The sequence below is a fragment of the Danio rerio genome, chromosome 8 (assembly GCF_052040795.2).
Source record: "Danio rerio strain M-AB ecotype USA chromosome 8, GRCz13ab, whole genome shotgun sequence".
Lineage (NCBI taxonomy): Eukaryota > Metazoa > Chordata > Actinopteri > Cypriniformes > Danionidae > Danio > Danio rerio.
The window spans coordinates 8,136,557-8,164,440 of NC_141028.1; the positions used below are offsets into that span (position 1 = coordinate 8,136,557).

The 27,884-nt window shown below is 33.9% G+C and overlaps 2 protein-coding genes across 4 annotated transcripts in view; one reads left to right on the plus strand and one right to left on the minus strand.

Moving 5' to 3' along the window:
* The window catches only part of LOC147835500 (uncharacterized), a 345,699-nt gene that overhangs the window by 276,810 nt on the left and 41,005 nt on the right, over window positions 1-27,884 (minus strand). The window lies entirely within an intron of this gene.
* Window positions 3,616-27,884, plus strand: part of lrrtm4l2 (leucine rich repeat transmembrane neuronal 4 like 2) — a 66,121-nt gene continuing 41,852 nt past the window's right edge. Inside the window, exons 1-2 of one of the 2 annotated variants that reach the window (XM_087264217.1) lie at window positions 3,616-3,995; window positions 20,381-21,984. In XM_087264217.1, coding sequence (XP_087120343.1) covers window positions 3,992-3,995; window positions 20,381-21,984 — 1,608 coding nt within the window. In that variant the 5' untranslated portion in view covers window positions 3,616-3,991. Of the gene's footprint in view, window positions 3,996-20,380; window positions 22,035-27,884 lie in introns of both variants that reach the window. The other variant, XM_087264218.1, reaches the window with a different exon arrangement.

Consider the following 27,884-nt stretch of genomic DNA (forward strand, 5'->3'; position numbering starts at 1 on the left):
GTCAATGCGAGTACACACTGAAGAAGACGCTGGTGATATGAACGTGGAGCTGTCTTTTTTTCCCCATCGCTAGAGCTGGAGCTGCTACTTGAACCATCTATAACAACAAGAATGTCAATTTTGTCTTCTTCTGTGCTACAAGCGGGTTTCAGGAGCTTAAAGTTGTGCAGCGCCATCTAACGTCAAGGAGTGATTTGCATACTCTTCACATGTATAGCCTAAACTTATTTGGCTTATTTCTAAAGTTTTACTGGTGAGAAAGTTGACAAGACATGAACAAAATGTGAACATCCACACAATGTACTGAAATCAAAGAAAGTAATTTTCTGATTCAACTATGTCCCATGAATTATAATGTATAATTTACACATATAACACCATCAGATGTATTTTGCATCCAGAATAATGATTTATTTATTTATTGAAAAAAAATGTTTATTTGTGAAATTATTTATTTAATTATATATATATATATATATATATATATATATATATATATATATATATATATATATATATATATATATATATATATATATATACCTTCAGGTGCAACCATTAAATACCAATATTACTAATTAAATAATATTATTATGTTTTAAATAATATTAATGAAACAACAACAACGATAATAATAGAACAATAAAATAATATAATAATTAATAATAATAATAATAATAAAAATAAATAATTATAACAACAACAGCAATACATAATAATAATAATAATAATAATAATAATAATAATAATAATAATAATAATAATATAATAATAATAATAATAATAATAATAATAATAATAATAATAATGATAATAATGATAATAATAATTTGAAATGTTTCATATTCAAATAATTTTTGTAACCAGGTATGTATAGAGATTTTTGGGTGCAGAAAATCTGTAAAGGTATTTGTCCATATTTACACACTTAAAAAAAATAAATGTGTGTATTTGTGCCTATTAATTGCAGGATAAAAAGTAAATAGATTTTTCCACTTGAGAGTATGTTTTTCAAAGTTAAATTAAAAATTGAGTACTTGAAAACTTCTCAGGGTAATATTTATAATGCTTTTATCTTGTTTTGTTTGAAACAAATATGTAGGATTCATAAACTATGAGTCATGAATTCCATTATTTTCATATATATGATTAATGTCATATTATATGACTCTTGATTATTTCACATAAGATTAATTCACTAATTATTTTTCCATCGGCTTTGTCCCTTAATTAATCAGGGGTTGCCACAGCAGAATGAACCACCAACTTATCCAGCATATGTTTTACACAGCGGATGCCCTTCCAGCTGCAACCCAGTACTGGAAAACAACAATACACTCTCTTTCACGCACACACACACACACACACACACACACACACACACACACACACACACACACACACACACACACACACACATATACACATACACACACTACGGCCAATTTAGTTCATTCAATTCACCTATAGCGCATGTCTTTGGGGAAACCGGAGCACCCAAAGGAAAACCACACGAACACAGGGAAAACATGCAAACTCCTCACAGAAATGCCAACACAATCTCACGGCAATTCGTAACTTTTTGATTTAGTGTCTAATTTGTATGAATTTTTTAAGATCTAATTTGTACAATTTAGTATGACTTGCTCATACCCCAATGGCGGTTGGGTTTAAGGGTGGGGTTAGGTGCCACGCCTCCTTTTAAAATCGCACAATTTCGTACAAGTTCAGCCGGGACTCAAACAAGCGACCTTCATGCTGTGAAACGACAGCACGAGCCACCATGCCACCCCCACATCAGATTCATTCATTCATTTTTTAATTTTCTTTCTAACTTAGTCTCTTAATCAGAGGTTGCCACAGCAGAATGAACTGCCAACTAATCCACCATATATATTTTATGCAACATATGCCCTTCCAATCGCAACCCAACACTGAGAAACACCCATGCACTCTTGCATTCACACACATACACTACGGCCAATTTAGCTAATTCAATTCACCTGTACCGCATGTCTTTGGAATGTGGGGGAAACCTGAGCACCCGGAGGAACCCCACATTAGATTCAATAAGGTTGAAAAAAATATTGACTTAGTAATTCACCTGAGAAATGTACAGCATTATGAATTTTAATGTGTTACATAAGTTTAATATATTTAAATTCAATACAACTTAAGTTTATTTGTATAGTGCTTTTCACAATAATTATTGTGAGCTTTACAAAAGGTGCACATTATTACAATACAGTCAAAATAAGAAGATTTAAAGGGATACTTTGCTCTAAATAGGCGTCACAGTGGGTAACACAATCACCTCACTGCAAGAAAGTTGCTGGTTTGAGCCCTGGCTGAGTCAGTTGGCATTTCTGTGTGGAGTTTGCATGTTCTCCTTGTGGGTTTCCTCTGGGTGCACCAGTTTTGCCCACAGTTCAAAGACATGCACTATAGGTGAATTGAATAAAACTAAATTGGCCGTAGTGTATGTGTGTGAATGCAGGAGTGTATTGGGTGTTTCCCAGTGTTGGGTTGTGGCTAGAAGGGCATCCGCTGCGTAAAACATATGCTGGATAAGTTGCCGATTCATTCCACTGTGGCGACCCGTGATTATTAAAGGGACTAAGTTGAAAAGAAAATGAATGAATTAATTTCCATATTTCTGATAATTCTGTAACTATCCCTGTAAATTAAAGTATGCTGTTATCTTATAGATCCTTTTTTAATTTTTCATTTGAATCCATGCTCAGAAATTACAATTCTGTGATATTTTTCTCATCCTCAACTTGTTGCAAGCCTGTTTAAGTTTTTTCTGCTGTTGAACACAAAATAAGTTATTTTGAAGAAAGCTGGAAATCTGTAACCATTGACTTCCATAGTAATTGTTTCTCCTACTACTGAAGTCAATGGTTACAGGTTTTCAGCTTTCGTCAATATAGTTTTTATAGTCTTTAACAGTTAAAAGAAACATAAAGGGTTGGAGTTACTTGAGGTAAAGTAATTAGTGAGTACATTTTCATTTTTGGATAAACCTTCCCTTGTTGATTGTTGATTGGTGTTGTGGGTGCATAAAAAGTATCAGCAGTTTCTCCTACAAAGAAAGTCAATGGTTACCGGTTTTCAGCTTTCTTTAAAATATCTTTTTTTGTTGTTCAACAGAAACTCAAAGGATGAGAACCTACTTAAGGGGGAGTAGTGAGTAAATGTTAATTTTTGAGTGAACTGTCCCTTTAAGGTGCTATACTGTATAGTTAACCTGCAGCTACAATATATGGCATCCTGTAAAAAAAGATGTCTACAGTCTATGTTAGTAGGCTAATACATTTTAAAAGAATTGTATTTGTGTATATCATAAAATTGTGCTGGATTTAAAAACAATGAGACTGAATCGTAAACAAATCAATAAATAAACATGTTTATCATGAACCTCTCTGTAGAGTCTACAAGTAAACAACAGGAGTAGTTGATGAATCAACACTTGTTCGAGTTTGGACCCTGCAGCCTATCAGCTCTGAGCGCAGACCCTCAATCATGAAAGCGCTGAACCGCAGCCGCCCCCAGACGCGTGACGTGTCCGCCCGCTCGCAAAACACTGAAACCGGTGGATGCAACACGTCCCTCAGACTCTCCGGTGCTGAAGCTGCGCGCATCCCGGAGATTCCAGCACCCCGCGTCCTCTCACCGCTTCACTATGGATCATGACGCTTTTCGGCGCCTGGTGAAACTTCTCTTCGTTTCCTTCTCTCGCTTTAACCATCACCTTCGCGTCTTGACGTGATAGACTTGCTGTTTGACAACCCTGGGAATCGGTATAACCTGAACATTCACTCTCTTTTTGCGGTATAGTTATGTCTGACTCTACAACTGTGCTGCTCTTCGAACTGACGCTTTAATTTAGTTGCACTTCGGCTTCACCAATTAAATAAAAAAACAAAAAACGCAGAGATTTCTGGAGTGAATTGACGCCTAAACGCGCAACTGGAGCAGAGCCAGTGCCATGGGTAAGACTATAAAGCAAAGAAGCATTTCTGTTGGGTTTATAAGTGGATTTCTGAGCGCGTAATGACCAATCTTTTTCACATGTTGACGCATGCAAATGTTTAAACTTGAATCATTTGTTTCAAACGCGTTAAGTGTGTGTTTCTGGAGTCGGTTTTTGCGCGTTTGTTTTGCATGCATTTCGATGGGCAATCAATTTCTCCATTCCTGATTTCAGTCATGTTTCCGTCCGTTCCACCTTTCCGATCATTCATCATCGCACGCATTACTCAAACCCATTGTCATTTATGGTGAAACGCGGAGCTCAAATGTAAAATCCCGAATGCTTATTATGAGACTTTTGCACAGAGTTAGCTTGATATCATACATATTTTTTTTTCTAATTTAAATATTTAAATATATTTAAACAAAAAAATGCATTAAAAGCATCACTTTTTGTTATTTTTAGCAATATATTCTTTATTTATTTCTTTATTTATGTTTCCATATTTATACTGTAGTTTTCTGCTTATTTTCTTTTACTAAGAACATAGTGTGTTGTTGCCCACAGTAACAAGTGCAGCAATAGATGTGGGTTTTCTTATAGACCTGAGATGGCAGTTGGTGCATTAAATTTATCACCATTTTGGGAAATTGTCACTCTTTTGCCTTTATTTAACTCTGAAATTAACACAAACAATATTCTTAGCAAAGCATATTACTATTAGTAATTTAAAAAATCAGGACTTGATTTATTTACAGTATGAAATTGGCTAAATATATTAATGGAAGATCATCCTTGCTTAGTAAGTTAATGATTTGTGATATTAAATAATATTTATTATCAGCACAATGTTTTTTTTTTATATTGCCAAAAAATATGTAAAATAGGAACGTTTGGTGTTAATTGAGTCACCCTCAGTCCTTTTTCTTTTTTCGTTATAGCATATTACACACAAAACCCTCAAGGATCTTTTATATAATAATGATATAACAATTATAACAATCAACATAGTCCTGCAAAAATGCTGCTGTGGATTCCTGCGTGGCTCATCTGAAGATGTCAAATGATATTTCATGTCAACAACTATTACATTTTGCTTCATGAGAGGTGTGAGTCATATGGAATGAAGCATTTTCCAGTGTTGCATTTGGGAAATCCATTGGATTATGGCAGATCTTGCCTTTTAGTAGCTGATGCTAAATTTCCCAGTGCTTTTCCTTTGAAATCTGCAAGCACCTCGATCATAATTTGAATCAGTGGCAGTCATGTTACAGTCAATTAAAGGCTGTGTATTGCAGAGTGGCTCCATCTGTGGACACTGCAAATTCTTTTTGCTGAAACAAACAAAAGTTCAGCTTTTATACACTGATGTCTAAATGTCTAAATATAAGTTATATGGTGCTCAACATATATGAGTAAATCCCTCAGAAATCTCTCATTTAAATTCATATTTATATAGAGAGCTTTACAATATTATATATTTTTTTGCATATACATTAGATTAGCCAGTACTGAAGCTAGTCTAACAAAATAACATAAGATAATGGTCCAAAAATAGTCCACCCACATGTAAATGTTAGGGAAAATATTAAATGAAGAATTTAAAAAGAGCAAAATTCTAAAGAAATTAAAAATTAATCCAATTTTGTTGAAATTGTGAAGTTAGTAATTTTTTTTCACAATTTCATAATTTAAATGTATTGTCTTTATTTTTTTAGGATATTCAGTGACTAAAATGTTGTTTTAATAAATATATCAGTTTAACAAATCAGTTTTGGTCAAATGCAACAAAATATTTGACCTATATTGACTGAGAAATGGATAAAAACATTCATTTTCAAAATGGGGTGAAATCATTTATGTTGAGCACTGTATTAACAGCAAACTATATAAAGCATAAGTATTCTAATATGGTTTTTACATGATATTAAATGCATACAGTAGATAATGCAAAACATGTGATCCTCTAAAACCATAAGTGTCATAAATGTACATGGAAATGTGAATTTAGGATTTATACATCATATAAACGTTGATTAAATACACTTTCCATTGATGGATGGTGTTATAAAAGAGGACAATATTAGGTTGACATTCAAATTATGGAATCTGAAGGGTCGGAAAAAATTTAAATACTGAGAAAATCACTTATAAAGATGCTTAAACTAAGTTCTTAGCAAAGCATATTCCTATTAGTTATCAAACATTAGGATTTCATATATTTACAGTAGGAAATTATATACGAAATATATTTATGGAAGATGATCTTTGCATAGTAATTTAATGATTTATGGCCTTAAATAAAAACCAATAAAATTAATGATCAATAAATTAAATTTTTTATATTTCCAAAAAAAATGTAATAAAATAAATATATATATATATATAAAAATAGTATATATATATATAAATAGTGTATATATATATATATATATATATATATATATATATATATATATATATATATATATATATATATATATATATATATATATACACACACATGTAAAATAAAATAAAATAAATAAAATGTGCTGTTAAATTAGTCTTTAGTAGGATATTAAATAATCTAGCTGAAACATGTTCTTGGTCATTTATTAAATGTAAGTCAATGGCAATTAAATTAAATTAAATTAAATTAAATTAAATTAAATTAAATTAAATTAAATTAAATTAAATTAAATTAAATTAAATTAAATTAAATTAAATTAAATTAAATTAAATGTATTGTTATAAACAGGAGCAGATTAAGATTGTCATATTTTAATTCTATTTTTCTAATTTCTATTTTATGTTAGGTTATATACTAAATGACAACCAGGCATCTGTTCTTCGTACCTCGCTTAAATGATCTAAAATGATTTGGCAGATCCTGGATCTCTTAATCTTAATAACTGATCTCTGGCTAATTTGGATCATCAAACAAGTTAGCGAATCAGATTAAAATGTTTGGATGAATTGATCTGAGATCGCTGTGTGTGTTGTGAAGGACAGATCCATCTATCCTTGAAATCATGATCAGCAATGCAACGATTGGCTGACGGCACAGCAGCATAATGACATCATCTGATTAATATTCAATTATCCATGTGAGCAAAATTACATCAAATTCATAGTAAACAGTTTGTTAAATATGCAATACCTTTCCACATTTGTGGGCTGCAGGCTTTACACTTCTGTCAAGAGTATTTAGCAATTTATTTAGTTTTACTTTTAGAGAGTGAATGTTCTTTATTATATTAGCCCAGGCCTATTTAATTGGCGTACAGAATAACTGGCTGTTTAACTTAATTTTGAATCAAAAAAACATTTTTTGATATTGATAAAGGTGTGTGCAACGTTTGAAAAGTATCAAATGACTGGCATATTAGCTGCCAAAACATGAGGATAACTGCATAGATTATTAATCTTTTAAAAATAAATAAATGAAAACAGTAGACTATTGTCCATGTCTATTATTATACAGAAACTGTACTAAAGCTGGATCGATACCTTAAAATAGAATGCATTTGTATCCAAAAATTCCATATTAATAATTTTTTTCTTTGAACCCTTTGAAAAGAACCACCCAGTGACTGTTTTGTACTTTTATTTAGGAGTGCAGATTGCAAAATTTTTATTTATATATTTATTTATATGTATATATTGCATGTTCTCCCTGCATTCGTGTGGGTTTCCTCTGGATGCTCTGGTTTCCCCCACAGTCCAAAGACATGCAGTACAGGTGAATTGGGCAAGCTAAATTGTCCGTATAGTGAATGAGTGTGTATAGATGTTTTCCAGAGATGGGTTGCAGCTGGAAAGGCATCCTCTGCAAAAAAAACATTTGCTGGATAAGTTCGTGGTTCATTCCGTTTAGGCGACCCCAGATTAATAAAGGGACTGAGCCAAAAAGAAAATGAATGAATGAATGAATGAATAACCTAAAGGTTACTATTGTAAGAAAATATCAGCGTTCAGGACATACTTTCAGTATTACCTTTACTTGAAATAATCTGATCTAATCTTGTTCATATGAAATACGCCTGCTCCCAAGCAGGTTTAAGCTACCAGAACTGTTGCTCTGACAACAACTCTCAAATGAGTTTTGAAGAACAAAATGATCCTGGATTGTGTCAAATTGTGAATCAAATCCAGGGAATTGAGTAATCCACGAATTATAAAAGGACACAAGCACTTAAGAAACAAAACAAAATGCAAGCGCCACATGTTTTACTTTAGTTTTACCTGCATGCATTATTTTTATTATTTTTTTCTAAACTCTGAAACTATGATAGCTGTTAAGTTTTAATGGCCAAGCACCATAATCTCAGCTGAAAAATAAAAAGGGATCTAGATAACAGCATACTTTAATTTCAGGGATAATTACAGAACTGTCAAAAATATGGAAACCAGCATAGAATCAAAGATTGCACAGCCAGTACAGACGGGATCGATTTGAGCTAAACCTACTATTACAATTGGAAACCCTTTAACTATGAGAAGAGCATGTTTGTTAACCATAGGCTGTTAAACAAACAGAAACTGCTGGACGCGATGACGTCAGTAATATGCAAATTAACAAATGATGTAATCTAGTGACATTTAGCGACCTTTTCATTGAAAATAGCTGGCAACACTGTCAGTGACAAAGACAGACACGGATGAAGCTGAAATAAGGTCACTAAGGTCAAAAATACCAAGTTTGGTTGATGTATTTGTGGTGGAGTTTATTCAAGCCTTTCTGAAATGATGAATCACACACATATTAGCATTTACACACTGCGAAAAAAAGCTTTTCTTGCTTAGATTTTTTTGTCTTGTTTCTAGTCTAAACATCTAAAATTTCTTATATCAAGAAGCATTTTATAGACAAGCAAAAAGTATTGTTTTGAGAAATAATATGCCAATATTAAGTGAGTTTTTCCTTAAAACAAGCAAAATAATCTGCCAATGGGGTAAGCAAATTAATCTTGTTTTTTTTTTTTTGACGTAAGATTATTTTGCTTACCCCATTGGCAGATTATTTTGCTCGTTTTAAGGAAAAACTCACTTAATATTGGCATATTATTTCTCAAAACAGACAATATGTTTTACTTGTCTAAAAAATTAATTCTTCTTAATTTAGGAATTTTTAGATATTTGGACTAGAAACAAGACAAAAAAATCTAAGTAAGAAAAGCATTTTTGCAGTGCAGACACCATGCGGCCATGGTGATTATAGCAGTTAAAAATCATCAGGGATTTTACTCTATTATTTCTGTGTGCATTCTTTTTTATTATTATTAAACTCTGAAAGTGTGAAAGCTGTTCAGTTTCAATAGCCAAGAAACATCGATTCAAATGAAAAATTAAAAAAGGATCTATAAGATAACAGCATACTTTAATTTACAGGGATAGTTACAGAATTATCAGAAATATGGAAACCAGTATAAAACCAACAATTGTACAGCCAGGGTTAATTTGAGCTGAACCTGCTATTATGATTGGAAACCCTCTAACTATGAGAAGAGCATGTTTTTTAACCATAGGCTGCTAAGCAAACAGAAACTGCGGGACGTGATGACGTCAGTGATATGCAAATTGACTCAATCTAGTGACATTTAGCGACTTTGAGCAGAGCTTATCACCTTTTCATTGAAAATAGTTGCCAACATTGTCAGTGACAAAGACAGAGACGGATGAAGCTGAAGTAAGGTCACTAGTCAAAAATACCAAGTTTATTTGATGTATTTGTGGTGGAGTTTATTCAAGCCTTTCTGAAATGATAAATCACACACGTTTTAGCGTTTACTGACACCATGCGGCCGTGGGGAAAAATCTAATTACAGCGGTTAAAAATCAACAACGATTTCACTCTATTATCTACTCTGTATGCATTTTTTTATTTTTATTATTATTATTATTATTATTGTTATTATTATTATTATTATTATTATTATTATTATAATTATTATTGTTATTATTATTATTATTATCTCTGAAAGTGTGATAGCTGCTCAGTTTTAATGGCCAAGCACCATGGTTTCAGCTGAAAAATAAAAAGGGAATCTAAAAGATAACAGCATACTTTAATTTCAGGGATAATTACAGAATTATTAGAAAAATGAAATCCAGCATAAAACTAAAAACCGTACAGCCAGTACAGACAGGATCAATTCGAGCTAAACCTGCTATTATGATTGGAAACCCTCCAACTATGAGAGGAGCGCGTGGGGTCCTCCTACAGAAAAGCACACCTGAAAACCAGAGAATTTCTGTGCTTGGCAAACAGATCATGTTAAACGATGATGAACTGCTCATCTTCACTGAAACTACTTTGGAGCAGAGCAGTTTTAAGATGAAGTATGTTGACATGAATAATACATTTCCAAACCACAGATATGTTAATGTGTGCATACTTTTAATGCAAACCAGTGACAACGCCAGCCGATAAACGCATGCTCTATCAAGATTAATCTCATTTAATATATTTAACAATATGCATTATCTTAAGAACTCCAGGGCAAAGGGGGTTTTGTCCATATGGCACGAGTCCAACTGCATTAGGTATATTTAGAAATTCCAGTCATGCACAACAAAGTAGCTTTAATGTAGTTAGCCATAACTGGTTATTTTGCCCGATAGCCACCACAATAGACTTAATTAATGTATATTATTCTGTTGCTTTTTAAAGTGTTATGAAGAGGATGAAGATGATAATAATAATAATAATAATAATAATAATAATAATAATAATAATAATAATAATAATAAACTAATAAGTATTATTATTGTTGTTATTGTTATCATCATCATCATTGTTATTATTATTATTATTATTATTATTATTATTATTATTATTATTATTATTATTATATTACTACAAATTATTATACTATTATTGTTATTTTATTGTCATTATTAATATTAACAACAATTATTATTATTATTATACAATTATATTATTATTTATTATTATTATTATTATTATAATAAAAAGAACAACCACAATTATTATTATTATTATTATTATTATTATTATTATTATTATTTTATATTAACACACATTTTTACTATTGTTATTAATACTTTTTTATTATCATTATTAATATTAACAGCAATTATTATTAACAATTAACACAAATTATTGTTATTATTACTATTATTGTTGTTGTTGTTGTTAATATTATTATTATTATTATTATAATTATATTAACACAAATTATTATTATTATTATTATTATTGTAATTAAAACTGTTTGTTATAACATTTAAGTAAAATGCACTAAGTAGTTAATTAATCCAATAATTAGCATACAGTGCTTTAAAGTGATTGTAGCCCTTGTAGGTAATGCAGATAGTTTAATTACAAAATAAACAATGGTGGGTTTAAAAGAGCCATTTTTTTTTTACCGGGATAAGCAGAGATGCTCTGGAGAGGGAACCTGACCTTCACGCCTCAAAATCCTCCTCAAAAGTGAGTGTTTCAGCAGGCTAGTCCTTCACATCCCACTTAAAACTCACATTCACAACTCAATCTGCTGTGAAACACCCACTTTAAAACCACCATATCAGTCCCTGGTGGATGAAATCAACTCTCATTCTTTCGTGGCACTGGATATCCTGTTTCACTAAATTAAAAATCACATCTACAGCGGGGGGAAATAAGTATTAAACACGTCACCATTTTTCTCATAAAACATACAGTATTTCTAAAGGTGCTGTTGACTTGAAATGTTTACTGGATGATGGTAACAACCAAATAAATCCATATATGCAAAAAAAAAAAAACATCTAATTATTTTACAAATTAAGTTTTGTGTGGTAAAATGAAATAACACAAGGAAAATGTATTGAACACATGAAGAAAGAAAGCCCAGACAGCATCTGAAATCTCTTAGTAGTTCTTCAGCAACCCTCTGCCCTTTATTGCTAATTAATATTAGCTGTTTCAGTCCAACATCTACAGGATGATGAAGATGAAACCAGAGTGGATATTTCAGCAAGACAATGATCCAAAACACAGCCAAGGAAACTCTCAGATGCTTTCAGAGAAAGAAAATCAAGCTGTAGAATGGTCCAGCCAATCATCTGACTTGGATTCAATAGAAAATACAACTTAAATATCAGATTTGATAGACGAGACCGACAGAACCATCAAGATTTTCACACTCTTTTGAAGTCTTTGAGAAACTCACACCTGGGCAATGTGGCATCTTTCTCCATATGAGAGGTGTCTTTAAGCTGCCATCACCAAAAAAGACTTTCATATAAAGTAATAAATACATTTCAGTAGTTCAGCATTTTCTCCTTGTGTCATTATATTGTTATTTCACACAACTCGTTTATTAGATATGCATTTATTTATTTATGTTTGTATTGTTTGGGTTTTTACAAAAATCTGGTTCAATTCCATGTCACAGCTCCTTTACAAATATTATAATAACATGACATGTTCAACACTTAATTTTCACACTCGTGGTAAAAACCAAACCTCTGGGATTTGACCCTATAAACTCACCTTTGCTAGTGCTTGCCCTGCCCTATTGTTTTTCAATCAGACCCATTTTCCATATGATCGGACGCACACAACAGACACAAATTAAGGATTAGTTGTGTCCTTAATCACAGGATACTGAGAGGAAAAACACATTACAAAAAAGCACAGCAAACTCCTTGTGAAGGGAGCCCATTGGGAATGAAACGGTCCCTATAGATTGAAAGCCTAAAAAAAGAGAGCATTAACAGATCTCATTGGAAAGTGTTGGGACTGTAGCTCATTCTGTGTGCTGGGAATTGAAGCTGGAGTGAAAGTTAATCTAGCAAAAAGACAACAGCCTTCAAAGTTTAAACAAGGCTTTCCAATCGATTAAAAAACAATCTTCATTATTTTAATTGCATGATTTGCTGTTTAACTAATCACTTTAATATCGATAGCATAAATCAAGTTATGCAATTAAAGTAAAGTTAGTGCATTCATTAAAATTTCTGATAGAATTAAATGTACTAAACTTAATCTACAGACAGATTAAATAAATGCACAATTATGATTAGTGTTTGCCCTTTCTCCATCTGCTGGTTTCTCAATTTTCCATTGGTTCAGTGCAAAAATAAATGAAAATAAATAAAAAATTGTTGTCTTGTTTCTAGTCTTGTATCCAATATTGACAAATTCTTAAAACAAGAAGACTAGACAAGTTGATTGGTATAAAATATAGTTTTGTTCAAAAAAAATTATAATAAATAAATAAATCAGTCCCTTAAAGAGCCTTTTTACAAGATGTAAATTAAGTCTTTGGTGTCTCCAGAATGTGTCTGTAAAGTTTCAGCTCAAAATACCCATAAGATTATTTATTATATAATGTAGAATCTGCCCGTTTTGGTGTCTGATGACAGTGTAGCTGTTTTTGTAGCCTGTACCTTTAAATGCAAATGAGCTGCTTCTCCCCTTGCACCGCTTTGAGGTGTGTGTCTGCTTATTATAATAAACAGCATTCAGTGGCCAGTGTTGCCAACTTACCGACTTTGTCATTACATTTAGTGACTTTACAGACCCCGTTAGTGACAAATTTTCAAAAAAGCAACTAGCGACTTTTTTTTTTCATGTTACTAAAAATTTTCATAGACTCTCATGCGCCTGTACTGTACCGTTTCTACTTTACTTAATGAGCTGCAGCCTTAGCATTTACTGGTGGCCCAGTACCACACAGCCGTCTCTCACACCTGCAGCCTGAGGGCAGATCACCCTTCTGCGTACCGTCGGCAAATGATGTAGCACTGCGAGCTTTAGATATTTCCCTTGTACAGTCAAGCCGATCTGCTTCTTCATTCTATTAAATGTAACAATTTAATTTGACCATTTATTCTTTTCCTGTTCATCATCAGAAATTTTAGTGACAGTTTCTGAACTTTTGTGAGTTATGTCAGAGAGATTACTGCAAATTCGCTACACATCTATACTGATATACCGTATTTAAACAACAATAAATTTAATTAAACTTACAAGCATATGTAAAGCGTAGTGCAAATATTTATACTAAACACTCTCTCTCAGTGGCCCCTTTGACCTGTTGGCGTGAGGTAACTTTTCCTCTGCTCTCGTTTGCTACAAAACACTTCTGGATACAGACTCGAGCGAGTGTCTGCAGAGTTTTCTCCACCGTGTCTATCATGGATCAGCTGTGATCACTGCTTTCGTTTATCAGTGTCACTCAATGGTGAACAGCCCCAGAGCGTTACAGCCAATCGTAGCCCTTTCTGTTGAGCACGTGAACAATCATAGGAGTGTAAGAACTTGCTCCACAGGGCTCGGAAAGCGAGTGGGATTTTTATATTTGTTTATTTGCTATGAATGTGCATGTTGTTTAAAGGACAACATTTGTATTACAAATAGTAAATAAATGCAAATTTATTTATAAATTCTAATACAAGAATTGTTGCGCTGTGCAGTAAAATATAAAATTGTGTATGGAAAGCATCGTCAATGCACCGAGATATCGAATTGAACGAAATCGATGGCATGATAATTGTAACCGAACCGTGAGACCAGTGTAGGTTCACACCTCTAATAAATACCTCTTTGATAACCATAGGCTGGTAAACAAACAGAAACTGCTGGATGTGATGACATCAGTAATATGCAAATTGATGTATGACGTAATCTGGCAACATTTAGCAATTTTAAGCAGAGCTTAGCACCTGTTCATTGAAAATAGCTGGCAACACTGTCAGGGATAGAGACACGGATGAAGCTGAAATAAGGTTACTAGTCAAAAATTCCAAGTAAGAGTTTATTTGATGTATTTGTGGTGGTGTCTATTCAAGCCTTTCTGAAATGATGAGTCACACATACATGCCATTTGCTGTACACACACACACTCAGATATGCACGTTTACTGACAACATGCAGCCATGGTGAATATATCGGTTAAGAATTACATGGTGATTTTACTCTCTACATTACAAACAAAAATCCCAGTTTCTTTGCTAGAAACTTTGTGGACATGTGAATACTTTTTTTGTAGACCTGGCACCTGTCAATCAATTTGGTGGGTGGGGAAAACCTCACTCCTAAATCACAGGGCCTCAAAATCACTGGGATTTGGAACCTATTTTAGGGAAATAAAAAAAATAATATAAAAAAGAGAGACTTGTTGTGTTTCTATCACTCTAATATGACAGTAGACACATTATACCTACACACAGTTCTGTGCAAACAGCTTACGAAAGTTGATTGTCATCATAGGTGCCCTTTAAGGAAAAAATCACTTAACTTTGACTTTGCTATTTTTCAAAACAAATCTACATTTTACGTTTGTTTATACTAAAAAAAAAAAAAAGATTATTGCTGCTTGTTCAAACTACCCATTTAAAATGAGCTGAAACAACACAATTCTTGTCATTTCTTTGCCCAATTTATTTGCTTTATGTTCAGTCCACTTACATTTGTAAACCATTAAGTTAACTTAAGCCAGGGGTGTTCAAACTCAGTCCTGGAGGGCCGCTGTCCTGCAGATTTTAGCTCCAACTTCCCTCAACACACCTGCAAGGATGTTTATAGAAAGCCTAGTAAGAGCTTGATTAGCTAGCCCAGGTGTGTCTGATTGGGGTTGGAACTAAACTGTGCAGGACACTGGCACTCTAGGACCTGCCTGGAGTTTGGACATGTCTGACTTAAGCATTTTGAGTTGGGACAACATGAAGGAATTGTGTTGGTCCAACTCTCTGGTAAGGGGATTTGTAGTTCCCAGTATGCTTTCTGTGGGTATAGAATTAGGAGAGGGCAATATTGACAATAAATTTTGAGATTACCACCTTGGGTGTTGGCATCTTATTAGTAAAAAGTTTGTTGCTTTGCCCAGTTTTGAGATCAGTATCAATTAACTGTATAATTAACTCATGAAATATGCTTAAAATTGCTTTTAGTTCATTTAGGATAACGTCAAATAAAACTAAAAAACTTTGAAATGTATGACACATGATAGACCTATTAGATATTATCAGACTTTTGAGTTTAAGTTAAATAAAAAACAAATGTATTTAAACTTTTGGTCACACATTATTTTGAAGGTCTGTTAAATTAATGTTACATTGCATCTACATACCAACTCATTCTAATTAGATTATAAGTAGACTGTTAGGTTGGGTTTAGGGTAAATTGACGTACTTGCAAAGTTTCTCATAGTCAGTTAAATGTCTGCTAAAGGAGCAGTATCAACAGATATTAAGCAGACAGTCTACTAATACTCAAATAGACCATCAAAATAAGTTTTACCAAACTTTATAAAATCATGTTGGACCAACTCAACTGCATTTAATTGTGTCATTTTTTTTTTTTTTTTTTTTTTGCGCTAGAGACATTTTTTTTAATGTAAATCCTGCCCTTAGTTAAACTGAGGTCATCCTGGTTACCCATTAAATACGGAATTGATTTTAAAATTTTGTTTACAAAGTCGTCAGTAATCTTGCTCCTCAGTACTTTAATGACTTGCTCTGTCGTATATCTTCTCGATCATTGAAATCTTATGATCTCAATTTACTCACCGTACCCAGAACATGCCTTAAAAAAACAAGATAATCGAGTATTTGCTGTTACCGGTCCCTAAACTCTGGAACACATTACCAATTCACATTCAATTCACACATCTGTGTTTAGGTCTTTTTTAAAGACCTATCTATTTTCTCTTGCTTTTAATACTCATTGATCACTGTTTATATATTTTATTTGTTAAATGTCTAATTTCTTCTCTGTCTTTAGTACACCTATGTACAGCACTTTGGTTGTTTTTAAATGTGCTTTATAAAACAATATTGTATTGTATCCTATGACTTATTCTTTGAGCATAGAAAATGCTTATTGATTTAATAATTGATATAAATTTCGACAAGAAACAAGACAGAAACTCTAAATAAGTGTTGATTTGTTCTTCAGATACTTTAGCACCAACTTGTTTTGTGTACCTGAAGAATTGGACCAAACGTAGCTTGTCTGCCACATTTGCTTTATTTGGTTTGTTACCGCTGCTACATTATTTCTCAAACCCCTCACTGCATTCATCTTGTTTCTTAATCATCTCCTGCTGAGTCCGGCCTGGGTATTACTCTCCATGTCAGGGTAATGGAACACTGCAGCATTCATTTGAAATATCAACTTGTCTTTTTGCCAAGGGAGATGGCAGCCCTCGTTCTCTCACCCTCTCTCCTCATCCTGATGTCCAAAACCCTGTTAATGGTCTCCTGAAGCATAGAAACACGAACAAGAGTGTCCTCAAATGTCAATTAGTTTTCATCAGTAACCCCAAAAACTGAAGTCTACTGAGAAGTTACGCAACATACTGTAGATATAAAGTTCAGTTTTAGATTAAAGTAATAATCTTGGGCATCCATCACATCTAACTATGCAAAAGTATAATGAGTGAGAGAGAAGACAGAGAACAACATATTTTTATTTATTTTAGCTGCTTGTTCAAATCACTTAATAAAATAACTTAGCTTAACACAAATCTTGAGTTTTTGGGGGCAACCTAATGGTTTTATATTCAATCCACTTAAATTTGTCAAAACCAGTCAACGTAATTGATTTGAGTTGTGACAACATGAATTGATTGTGTGGAACCCTTCATTTTTATAGTGTAAGAGCATTTGTAAATGATTTTACTTTTGAAATGTGAGTTAAAACCTTGATACATTGCAAAAAAAAAAAAAAAAGGTTGAGTATTGGTTCTAGTCCAAATATCTACACTGTTAAACCCAAACAGTTAACTTTATCAAATGAAATGAGTGTAGTTAACTCAAAATTCACTGAAAGTTAATTTTACACATTTGAAAAGAGTTTTGAACTCAGTGTTAAAATAGATTAGTTAATATAGATTATTATTATTTTTATTTTTTTATTTTTTTTTACACAAATGGTTTGTAGCAATTGGTTACCTCAAATGGTTTGAGTTGCCTTAACTTATTGGGTAAAACACAGTTGGTTTGAGTTCTCTTCATTTATTGGGATTTACTTTGCTTAAAATTGCATCGTTTACTCAAATGGATTAAGTTTACAGTACTCATTAGGATTACTTTGTGAACATTAGTTGTTTGTTGCAATCGGCTTGCTCAAATGGTTTGAGTTGACTTACCTGTTTGGGTTTACAGTGTAAATATTCTTAACTCAAGAAGCAGTTTCAGAACAATGAAAACCCATTGTTTTGTTTTCAAAAAGAATAAGTCAAAATTAGAAGATGCTTTCCTTAAAACAAGCAAAATAATATGTCTTTGTGATAAAACAAACATTTTAGTTTATGGTTTAAAATACAATTATATTATATATCCCCACTGTAAAAAAAAAAAAAAAAAAGTTGGGTTTCACACAATTGAAAAGATGTTGTAAGAAACATGACTGAACAAGTTCAAATACCTAAATATTCTTAATTTAAAAAGCATTTCTGGACAAATTAAAACCCATTGTTTAGTTTTTTGGAACAAGAAGTCAAAACTAGAAGATTTTTTTTTTCTTTAAAACAAAATAATTTGCCCTAAGTATATATATGTATATATATATATATATATATATATATATATATATATATATATATATATATATATATATATATATATATATATATATATATATATATATATATATATAATTTATGACAAGTACAGGTTTATTAATAAACTAAAGTAATCCTACACTAAATAAAAGTGAATTGTTTAATCCACTTATGTGATACGTTAACTTAATTGACTTGTATTGGGACAACATGAATTGATTGTGTGAAACCCTGCACCTTTTACAGTGTTAGATTATTTTGCTTGTTTTAAAAACAAAACGCACTAGTTTCTGACTTATTATTTCTGAAAATGAAACAATATTCTTGACTCGTATAGAAAATCCGTCTTGGTTTAAGAATGTGTATATATCTGGACCAGAAACAAGTCAAAAACTCACCCAAAAAAAAACTGTTTTGCGCTGTATATACATTTCAAGTAACCAATCTAAAAAAAGTTAAAAGTCCAAATAATGATTATTATACAGACAGCCAGGACTAAAAATATCAAGAAACCTCTCCCTATGTTACAAACACATGCTATGCTTTTAAAAACAGCCTTATCTGCTCTTGATATTAAACAGTTTTGTGAGAGGAAAACATTAAGCGAATCAGCTCTGCAAATCTTTAGCCTCTAATGACTCTCAAAGGTTTAATTTGCTCATTGATTTCTCAGTCAGACATAGAGATTGATTGCCAAGGTTCACATGCTGCCTCTTTTTTTTTTTTTTTTTTTTGAAAAAAAAGTTTTATTTTTCTTCTGTTGTGCCAATTTAATAACAAACAAGAGGAAAAAGCTTAAAATCCATTGTATAGTTGATATGAAATACCCTTGAGATAACCCTATCCATACCTCAGTGAGAGCTCCATTTTTATTGAATATTTCATTCCCAATTAAAAGAAGGTGCAGTATTAATGGATCATATAATTATAAAAAAGGCAGCTATACAAGTCAGAAGGGAATACAGACAGCCTTCGTGGTTGCACAGTGTCATGGTGGAGGAATTACCACATTCTTATGGGTGTTTATCCATTAAGACCATGTCGCTAATGATCTCTGCTGCTAAGGGAAGCAATGTGCTCTCAATGCCATCTCTCTGTTCCGATAACTAGTCAGCAGGAGACGGGCGACTGGCCTTTAGCCACAGAAATGAAACATATTTACTGCCCCGATAGGACACTATTATTTAAAATTGATGACTGTGTAAACCGTTTGGTATGCCCCATTGCCATCGCACATCTCGTCTTGTTAAAGCATCGACACAAAGCAGCAGAACAGCGGGAAACTTATCTGTCATGGGCTCCTTTGCTAATGACACAAGCTAACTTTGAGACGGATGACCCTGATGTTGCCTTTCGCCTTGCACTTAATCTAGTACGAAGCCTAAAAGATGCATTCAGCGCCTTTGAGCTGCGTCCGTGCTATTTTTAATCTCCAGCATTAGTTAAACCTTTCGAGGGGGCGTGCGAGGAACTGTTCCCCGCATGTGTTACACGTATGCTGATTAGCTCTGCTCTGATAAGTGGAGCTCATTGATTTCCATTCATTTAAAATACTCTCTTTGCTTCCCACTCGCTTCCATTTTAGCTAGAAACCCAGGGTACATTAAAAAGGTGCAGCGCTAAATGATGGATAATTCCGCTCCAATCCTTGTATTCAATTAGGGATTCCCAGCGCGTCTTTTTCCTTTAGATTTCATGCATTACGTCTTAATAGCTCGAAAACACCCGCCACACTCTACATGATGTTCCCCGATCCATCACAGTCATGAATCATTTTCCTTGATGATAAACAGGAGGCTGTGCGTAATGGATGCATACTCTGTCACCTGCGCAATGTCTCTAGGGTGAATACTAAATCTGACCTCAAATGTTGTCTGTCTGTTCTGTCTGTCTCTCTCTGCAGGGCCCTTACTCTGGGAAGGGCGCCTGTCATGTTTTCTCCTCCACGCTTCTGTTCTCCTGCTGCTCAGCAAGGGGGAGCGGATGTGCCCTGTGAGTTGCCGCTGCGAAGGCAAGATTGTTTACTGCGAGTCTGGCGGCTTTCAAGACGTCCCGGAGAACATCTCTCTAGGGTGCCAGGGTCTATCTCTGCGCTACAACAGCCTCCTGTTGTTGCTACCTTACCAGTTTGCTCACCTCAACCAGCTGGTCTGGCTCTACCTGGACCACAATTCCATCAGCACAGTGGATAGACTGGCCTTCCAGGGACTCCGTCGGCTAAAGGAGCTAATTCTGAGCTCGAATAAAATTGCGCAGTTGCAAAACGGCACGTTTGAGACTGTCCCGAACCTGCGCAACCTTGACCTGTCCTACAATCAGATGCAGGACTTAGTACCTGGGCATTTCCATGGACTTCGCAAGCTGCAAAACCTTCACCTGCGATCAAACAACATCAGAAGCATACCTGTCCGTACTTTTATGGAATGTCGGAGTCTGGAGTTTCTGGATTTGGGCTACAATCGCTTACGGACTATAACTCGTACAACCTTCCTGGGACTGCTCAGGCTGACAGAACTTCACCTTGAACACAATCAGTTTTCCCGGATTAACTTTTTCCTATTTCCACGGCTCTTAAACCTGCAGGCTCTTTATCTGCAATGGAATCGCATACGGACAGTCGTCCAAGGTTCGCCTTGGACCTGGCACACTTTGCAGAAACTGGATCTATCAGGCAACGAGATTCAGATTTTGGATCCTGCTATTTTTAGGTGTTTGCCCAACTTGCACACACTCAATCTGGAGTCTAATAAGATCAGCAACGTGTCACTGGAAGTGGTTTCATCATGGATCTCCATTAGCACCATCAACCTGGCAGGAAACATATGGGACTGCAGCTCTAGCATATGCCCTTTGGTGTCTTGGCTGAGAAACTTCAGGGGAACTAGAGATGCCAGCATTATTTGCAGCACTCCTAAATCCCTTCAGGGAGAAAGAGTAATGGATGCGGTGAGGAACAACTCGGTGTGTGAAGAGATGTTTACTGTGGAACCGACCACAGAATTAACTCTTCTTTTGACTACTACTACGACAACTCTTTATGTGACAAAGCCACCTACAACTACCACTACAACCCCACGCACCACGACTAGACAGCTTTCCCAAGTTACCCACATACAAAGACTGACCCCAAAGGTTTTATTACCCGTTCGACCTGAGAAAGAATTCCTAACGGTGACACCAAGCAGCTTACCCTTCACCCCCGAACCGGAGTTTGAGCATATGACCTTCCACAAGATCATCGCTGGCAGCGTCGCCCTATTCCTCTCAGTGTCATTAATCCTATTAGTGATTTACGTGTCGTGGAGAAGGTACCCTAACAGCATGAGACAACTCCAGCAGCACTCAATCCGGCGCAAGCGCAGGAAAAAGACCCGAGAGCCTGAACATAACATCAACTCTCAACTGCAAGAATATTATCTGAGCTACAACCATGCCAATGCAGAGACCATGGACTCTTTGGTTAACGGGGCGTGCACCTGCACCATCTCGGGCTCCAGAGAGTGCGAGGTATGACCTACCGCTAATCAAACCGCATTCTCTGCACCGGGGAGTCAGAGGTAAACTTTTTTAAGAGCATGACTGCCCGTAAAGCTACTCTTCTTTCTTATCTTTGCCCTGCCGTGACCCACATCTTTGAAATGCTCACAGTTAATTGCATTAGAGGAGGAACAGTTCACCTAAAAACTAAATTTCTCCCATAATTGCTCACCAAGCCATTCCAAACACGTATGCTGTTATATTTTTCCTTGGGCTTTTAAAAAGAGAGCTTTTCAAGCAGCTCAGAGACTTTGCCTATCAAACCGTTCTCCTTTCACAATCTACAAATAAAATGCCATAATAATAATAATAATAATAATAACAGCACACAGGTTTGGAAAGAGTGAATAATGACAATCCATTGGGCTCTGCTTAAATCAAAGGGATAGTTCAACCAAAAATCATCATTTTCTCTCCCTTCATTTGTTCAAAACCTATTAGAGTTTTGTAAACACAAAATAAGATATATTGCTAATCGCTGGCAGCCATTCTTCAAAATTATTTTGGTTACATCAGAATAAAGCAACACAGAAAGCTTTAAAATCCACATGAGGCCAATAAACTATGAGCTAAATTTAATTTTTGAGTGAACTACCCCTTTAAGGTGGCGCATTACACCCAAATAAGAGTTTTATACTGTGAACAGGCAACATTATCATCTCAGGGTGCTTGTGACTATTATTAGTATGAAAGGATTAAATCAGTGGTGGTTCACAGTAACTTTAAGTGACTATAGATTGTTCCTTCAAAATGAAAGGCGTCTTAGTGCGACAGGTAATCAAGCAGCTCCCTGTGAGACATTTTCTTCCCACCATCTGCCTATTGATTTGCTCATGTGAAAGTCTCTTAATCTGAAAGAAGTCAAAAGTGAAACAGGGATAAACGTTAAAGACCTTAGGTCAATCAAGTCCACAAAAAAAAAAAAAAAATGTCATAGCATACTGTAAGAATTACTACAGTAAAGTGAACAAGTAGTGAAATACTTTCTCATATTAAAGCATTTACTATAGTATTTACACTGCATTATTGAATGCAATACTATACAATGAACTGTAATGAGCAAAATAAATATTATAGGTGTTTCTGTATGTGTCAGAGCTGCTAATGTGAACAATTCCAGTGTGCATTACTTTAGTAAAACGATTTACAGCAATTGATTATATTAAGAAACACTTTGACTGGCTTAAAACTGAAATATCAAATATGTCTTCACTGGTTATGTAGTCTAAAATGCCCCTGAATACTAATATATTTGCTAAGTAATTAATTAATGTAGTAATCCTGTTATTTTACTATATTTACTATAAGAAGTGTAGTGCAATTATCACATCAAATGACCACATCATTGATATACCAAAAGTACCACATTATATACCATTTACTATGGTATATGTGTTATGATAAGGTTTAAAAACACTACAGTATTTACCACAGGAAATTTACTAGACATTTTGTAGTATATTACGCTAAATTACTCTGCTATTTTAAATGGGCAATCTATCAATATAAATACACCTAAAAATGCTTTTCTTGGAGAGTTGCTGTCTTTTTTTCTAATCCAAATACAATTCTTAATTTCTAAAAAAAAAAAAAAAAAAAAGGAATATTAATAATAAAAAAAAGGGCATCACGGTGGCACAATATGTAGCATGATCACCTCACAGCAAGAAGGTCACTGGTTCAACCCTCAGCTGGTTGCAGCTGGAAGGGCATCCACAGTGTAAAATATATGCTGGATAAGTTGGCGGTTCATTCCGCTGTGGCGACCCCAGATTAACAAAGAGACTAAGCCGAAAATAAAACTAATGAATAATAATATTAATAAATAGTATTAAAAGAAAAGAAAAAAAAACAGTTTTTTTTTTAAAGGACAAAAGTGGGGTTAGTATAATAAACATACACTGCAAAACCTAACAGTCAACTTTATCAAATTAAATGAGTGTAGTTAAGAAACTGCTTATTTGAAAAGAGTTTTGAACTCAGTATTGAAAGTAATGAGTTAATTAAATACCCCATTACTAAAATGGAGAAAGTTTACAGTACTATACAGTAGTATATAGATTAGTTTTAGCAATCAGTTTCCTCAAACGGTTTGAGTTCTCTTTATTTATTAGGTTTTACTGTGCTCAGATTGCTTCGTTTACTCAAATGGATTAAGTTCACAGTACTCATCAGGATTAGTTTTTGAACTTAACTGGTTTGTTGCAATCGGTTTCCTCAAATGTTTTGTGTTACCTTAACTTTTTGGGTTTTACAGTGTACTTTAAACTGAAGATAAGATTATTTTACATTCTCCATTGCTTACCTTACATACTCCATTAGCTTGTTTTACTTGAACTCAAAACTGACTGAAAGTTAATTCTACTCATTTAAAGAAAAGAGTTATAAACTTAGTGTTGAAGGTAATAAGTAAATAAAATACCTCCTTACTTCAACTTAATTGGAGTAAGTTCACAGGGATCATTTGAATTAGTTGTTGAACTTAAATGGTTTATTACAATCGGTTTTCTCAGATGGTTTGCGTTTCCTTAATGTTTTGGGTTCTACAGTGTAAGATATAACTAATTACTAGGATACGTCTATGGTACTGATTTTGATTAGATTATACATTATAGTTAACTTTAGTTGCATGTTTTTGGATGGTATGAGGAAACACCGGGGAAACCCATGCAAGCATGGGAAGAACATGTAAACTCCGAAACTCCACAGAAACATTCTGGCTTGGTAAGAAACGACTGGCATTCAGAAACGACTGGCTTGGTAAGGATTGAACCAGTGACGTTCTTCACCCATCTAAAAAAGGAGGAGTAGGGGTGGAAGGGTTTTTTTTTTTCAAAACGAAGATGGCTGTGGTTTGGAATTTACTTTAGGTTATTTATGGTGACTTAGGAATCGTCTGATTGGTGAATCATAAATTGGCTAATGCAGGACCAGCTATGTTTAATCATAAGCACTTGATCCTCTCGAAATTAGTTTAAAAAAGACTTTAGACTGTTATCGATTTAATGTAATACACTATAAGGATTTTTTTTTTCTAATTGAAAATTAAAAGGTTTTTACTATTCTCACCAAAAAAATAATTTCATTTGAATGTACTTATTTCTTAGCCACATATTTCAAATAATGTATTAAAACGAGCAAACTCTGGTTTCATAGCACTTTTTTTTACATAACAGAGAATTTTTTAATGAATGTTACTATAGGAAAGATAATTAAACTATATTGGTAAATAGAGGGCGAAGCAGTGGCACAGTAGGTAGTGCTTTTGCCTCACAGCAAGCAGGTCGCTGGTTCGAACCTCGGCTCAGTTGGCGTTTCTGTGTGGAGTTTGCATCTTCTCCCTGCATTCGCGTGTGTTTCCTCCAGGTGCTCCGGTTTCCCCCACAGTCCAATGACATGTGGTACAGGTGAATTGGGTAGGCTAAATTGTCCGTAGTGTATAAGTGTGTGAGTGAATGTTTGTGGATGTTGCCCATGATGGGTTGCGGTTAGAAGGGCATCCGCTGCGTAAAAACACGCTGGAGTTGGCGGTTTATTCCGCTGTGGTGACCCCAGATTAATAAAGGGACTAAGCCGACAAGAAAATGAATGAATGGTAAATAGAGTTAAAAACTATTTGTTAAAATTTCTATTGAGAGGGGTTGACGTGATTGGATGATTTCGGCTTGAATGAGTAGCTTTTCATGGACATAGGAAAATTAAGACCTGTTTAAAATACTTTAAGACCTACTATACAATAAATATAAGACTTTTTAAGGCCCCGCGGACACCCTGAAGGACAAACTCACTTAATTTGGACTTATTTCTGAAAACTAAACTATATTATTTATTTTTCTGGAAAATACCTAATAATTTAAGAATGTGTAGATATTTGGACTACAATATAAACAAGACAAAAACTCAAAGTCAGAAAAACTGTACACAACAGAATTCAAATGACACAACCTGCCAAAAAAAAATATCATACTACTATTCACAACATCCTAAACCATCAATAATCAATATGAGCAAGCGGTTTTTCGGTGAACCATTCCTTTAGGTTGGATGTGTTTGTTTTTGGTGGCACAATGGGAAGTGCACATGCCCAGATTTATTCTGCTCCACTACATTGTTTCACACTGATAATTAACGTGAACAAAGTTGTAAACAAGTTCATCCTCTGACCGTCGTAGTATTTCACTTTTACAACCCTGAAGTGCTTTTCAACCGGCTTTATAATTTCCTCTCGAGGGTCTCCCTCAATTAAACCTAATTCATTGCTAACAATCCCAGCAGAATAATGTCATCCTTAGTAGCCTCACAGAAACGAAGCCTTTGTGACACGAAACAACACTCGCGATGACATTATTGTGAGTCATTATTATCAGCCTCAGTGTTTATCATGGGACGAGAAGGAACTGAAACAGCATTAAGTAATTATGTGCTTAAATTATAGAGCTTTATTTTACAATTTTTAAGACGCATTATCCTGCATGACTACATTCTTTGCCCTTTACGCTACCAGCTGTTGGAAATCAATGTACATATTCATGTTTTCCATCACCTTCAATTATCGCCTAGTCTTTTAACTCCAGCTCGGGGCTCCTCCATTGCTCATTTGATCGCATCTTTGAAGATCCGTGTTGAAACGGGTCATCAAGTATTCAGTTTTGACATTTAATGAGTGCTTATTTATGCATGTTATTATTTAGCGTCTTTTTTCCCTCCTGTTTGTGTCAAATCGACCTGGCTCTGGTTCAGTTTCTCTTATTATTTTTGGGTGATGTTAAATGAAAGTTAACATAAAAGCTTTTACAGAACCTGCCCAGAAAATGCATGACATTTTTGGTAGGGACTTTACACGCCTTAATTGCACCTAATTTGACTTTCTGTTCCTCCCTGGGAGAAGAGTAGAGCAAAGGAAGGTCAAGCTGGGTGAGATGTGCAATATTAAAATCAAAACATCATAACACAGCACTGAAATACTAAATAATTGTCATTTTTATCCTCTAGGTTTTACTTGTTTGTCTGCAAGCTTTAAGTAAATCATTTAAAACAACTACATTTAATATCGTATCACTTATTCCACATGTAAGTATGGATATCTAGTGTCATTTTTACATAAATATGGTACAGAGAAAGATGCTAATATAGTACTTTTTTTTCCCCCATGAATACCGTACATTGACATTTTATTCGAATATTAAATCAGACCCTACTAAAGCCATTTTTCTCTATTCAATATTAATTTGCTTGGAACTTCAATTACATTTTTCTTTCATTAGAGAGCTCTAAACATATTTGCGCAATCGATTTAGATTTATTTGATGAACTAATTGGCGTATTATAACTAATTTGATTATATCAATTAGCAGGCTTAAATTGATTCCCAGGCTTAATAAAACGCAACCAACCAGGCAGAAGAATAAACAGGCTCGTTAAATGGAAGATCTTTTCACTGCAGTGTATATATACATTTATAATGCTTTCTTATTTGAAGTAAATTTTGTTGCAAATATATGTAAAAATTAGAGAAAGAATTAGGAAAAATATTGTCACCGTAGAATTATATGGTTCTATCTGACATTTTTGTCAAAAATAGGTTATTGACATTCTTATTAAATGACAACTTATTTACATTATGGGATGCTTTTTAAAAAGTGTTTTACATTTTAAGAGTTTTTAATAAAAAAAATAAAATAAAAATGTTACACACATACTGTTTGCTATATGGCATGCAAAAACTTTGAAGCTCATTATCTCAAAATCATTTAGAACGCAGATAGAACCTTATAATTCCAAGATGGCTATATGTCTAATTTTCCATTTAAATTAAGAATATTCACTTGTTTATTGAATCTTTTGTCTTGTTTTAATTCATTATTTCCAGA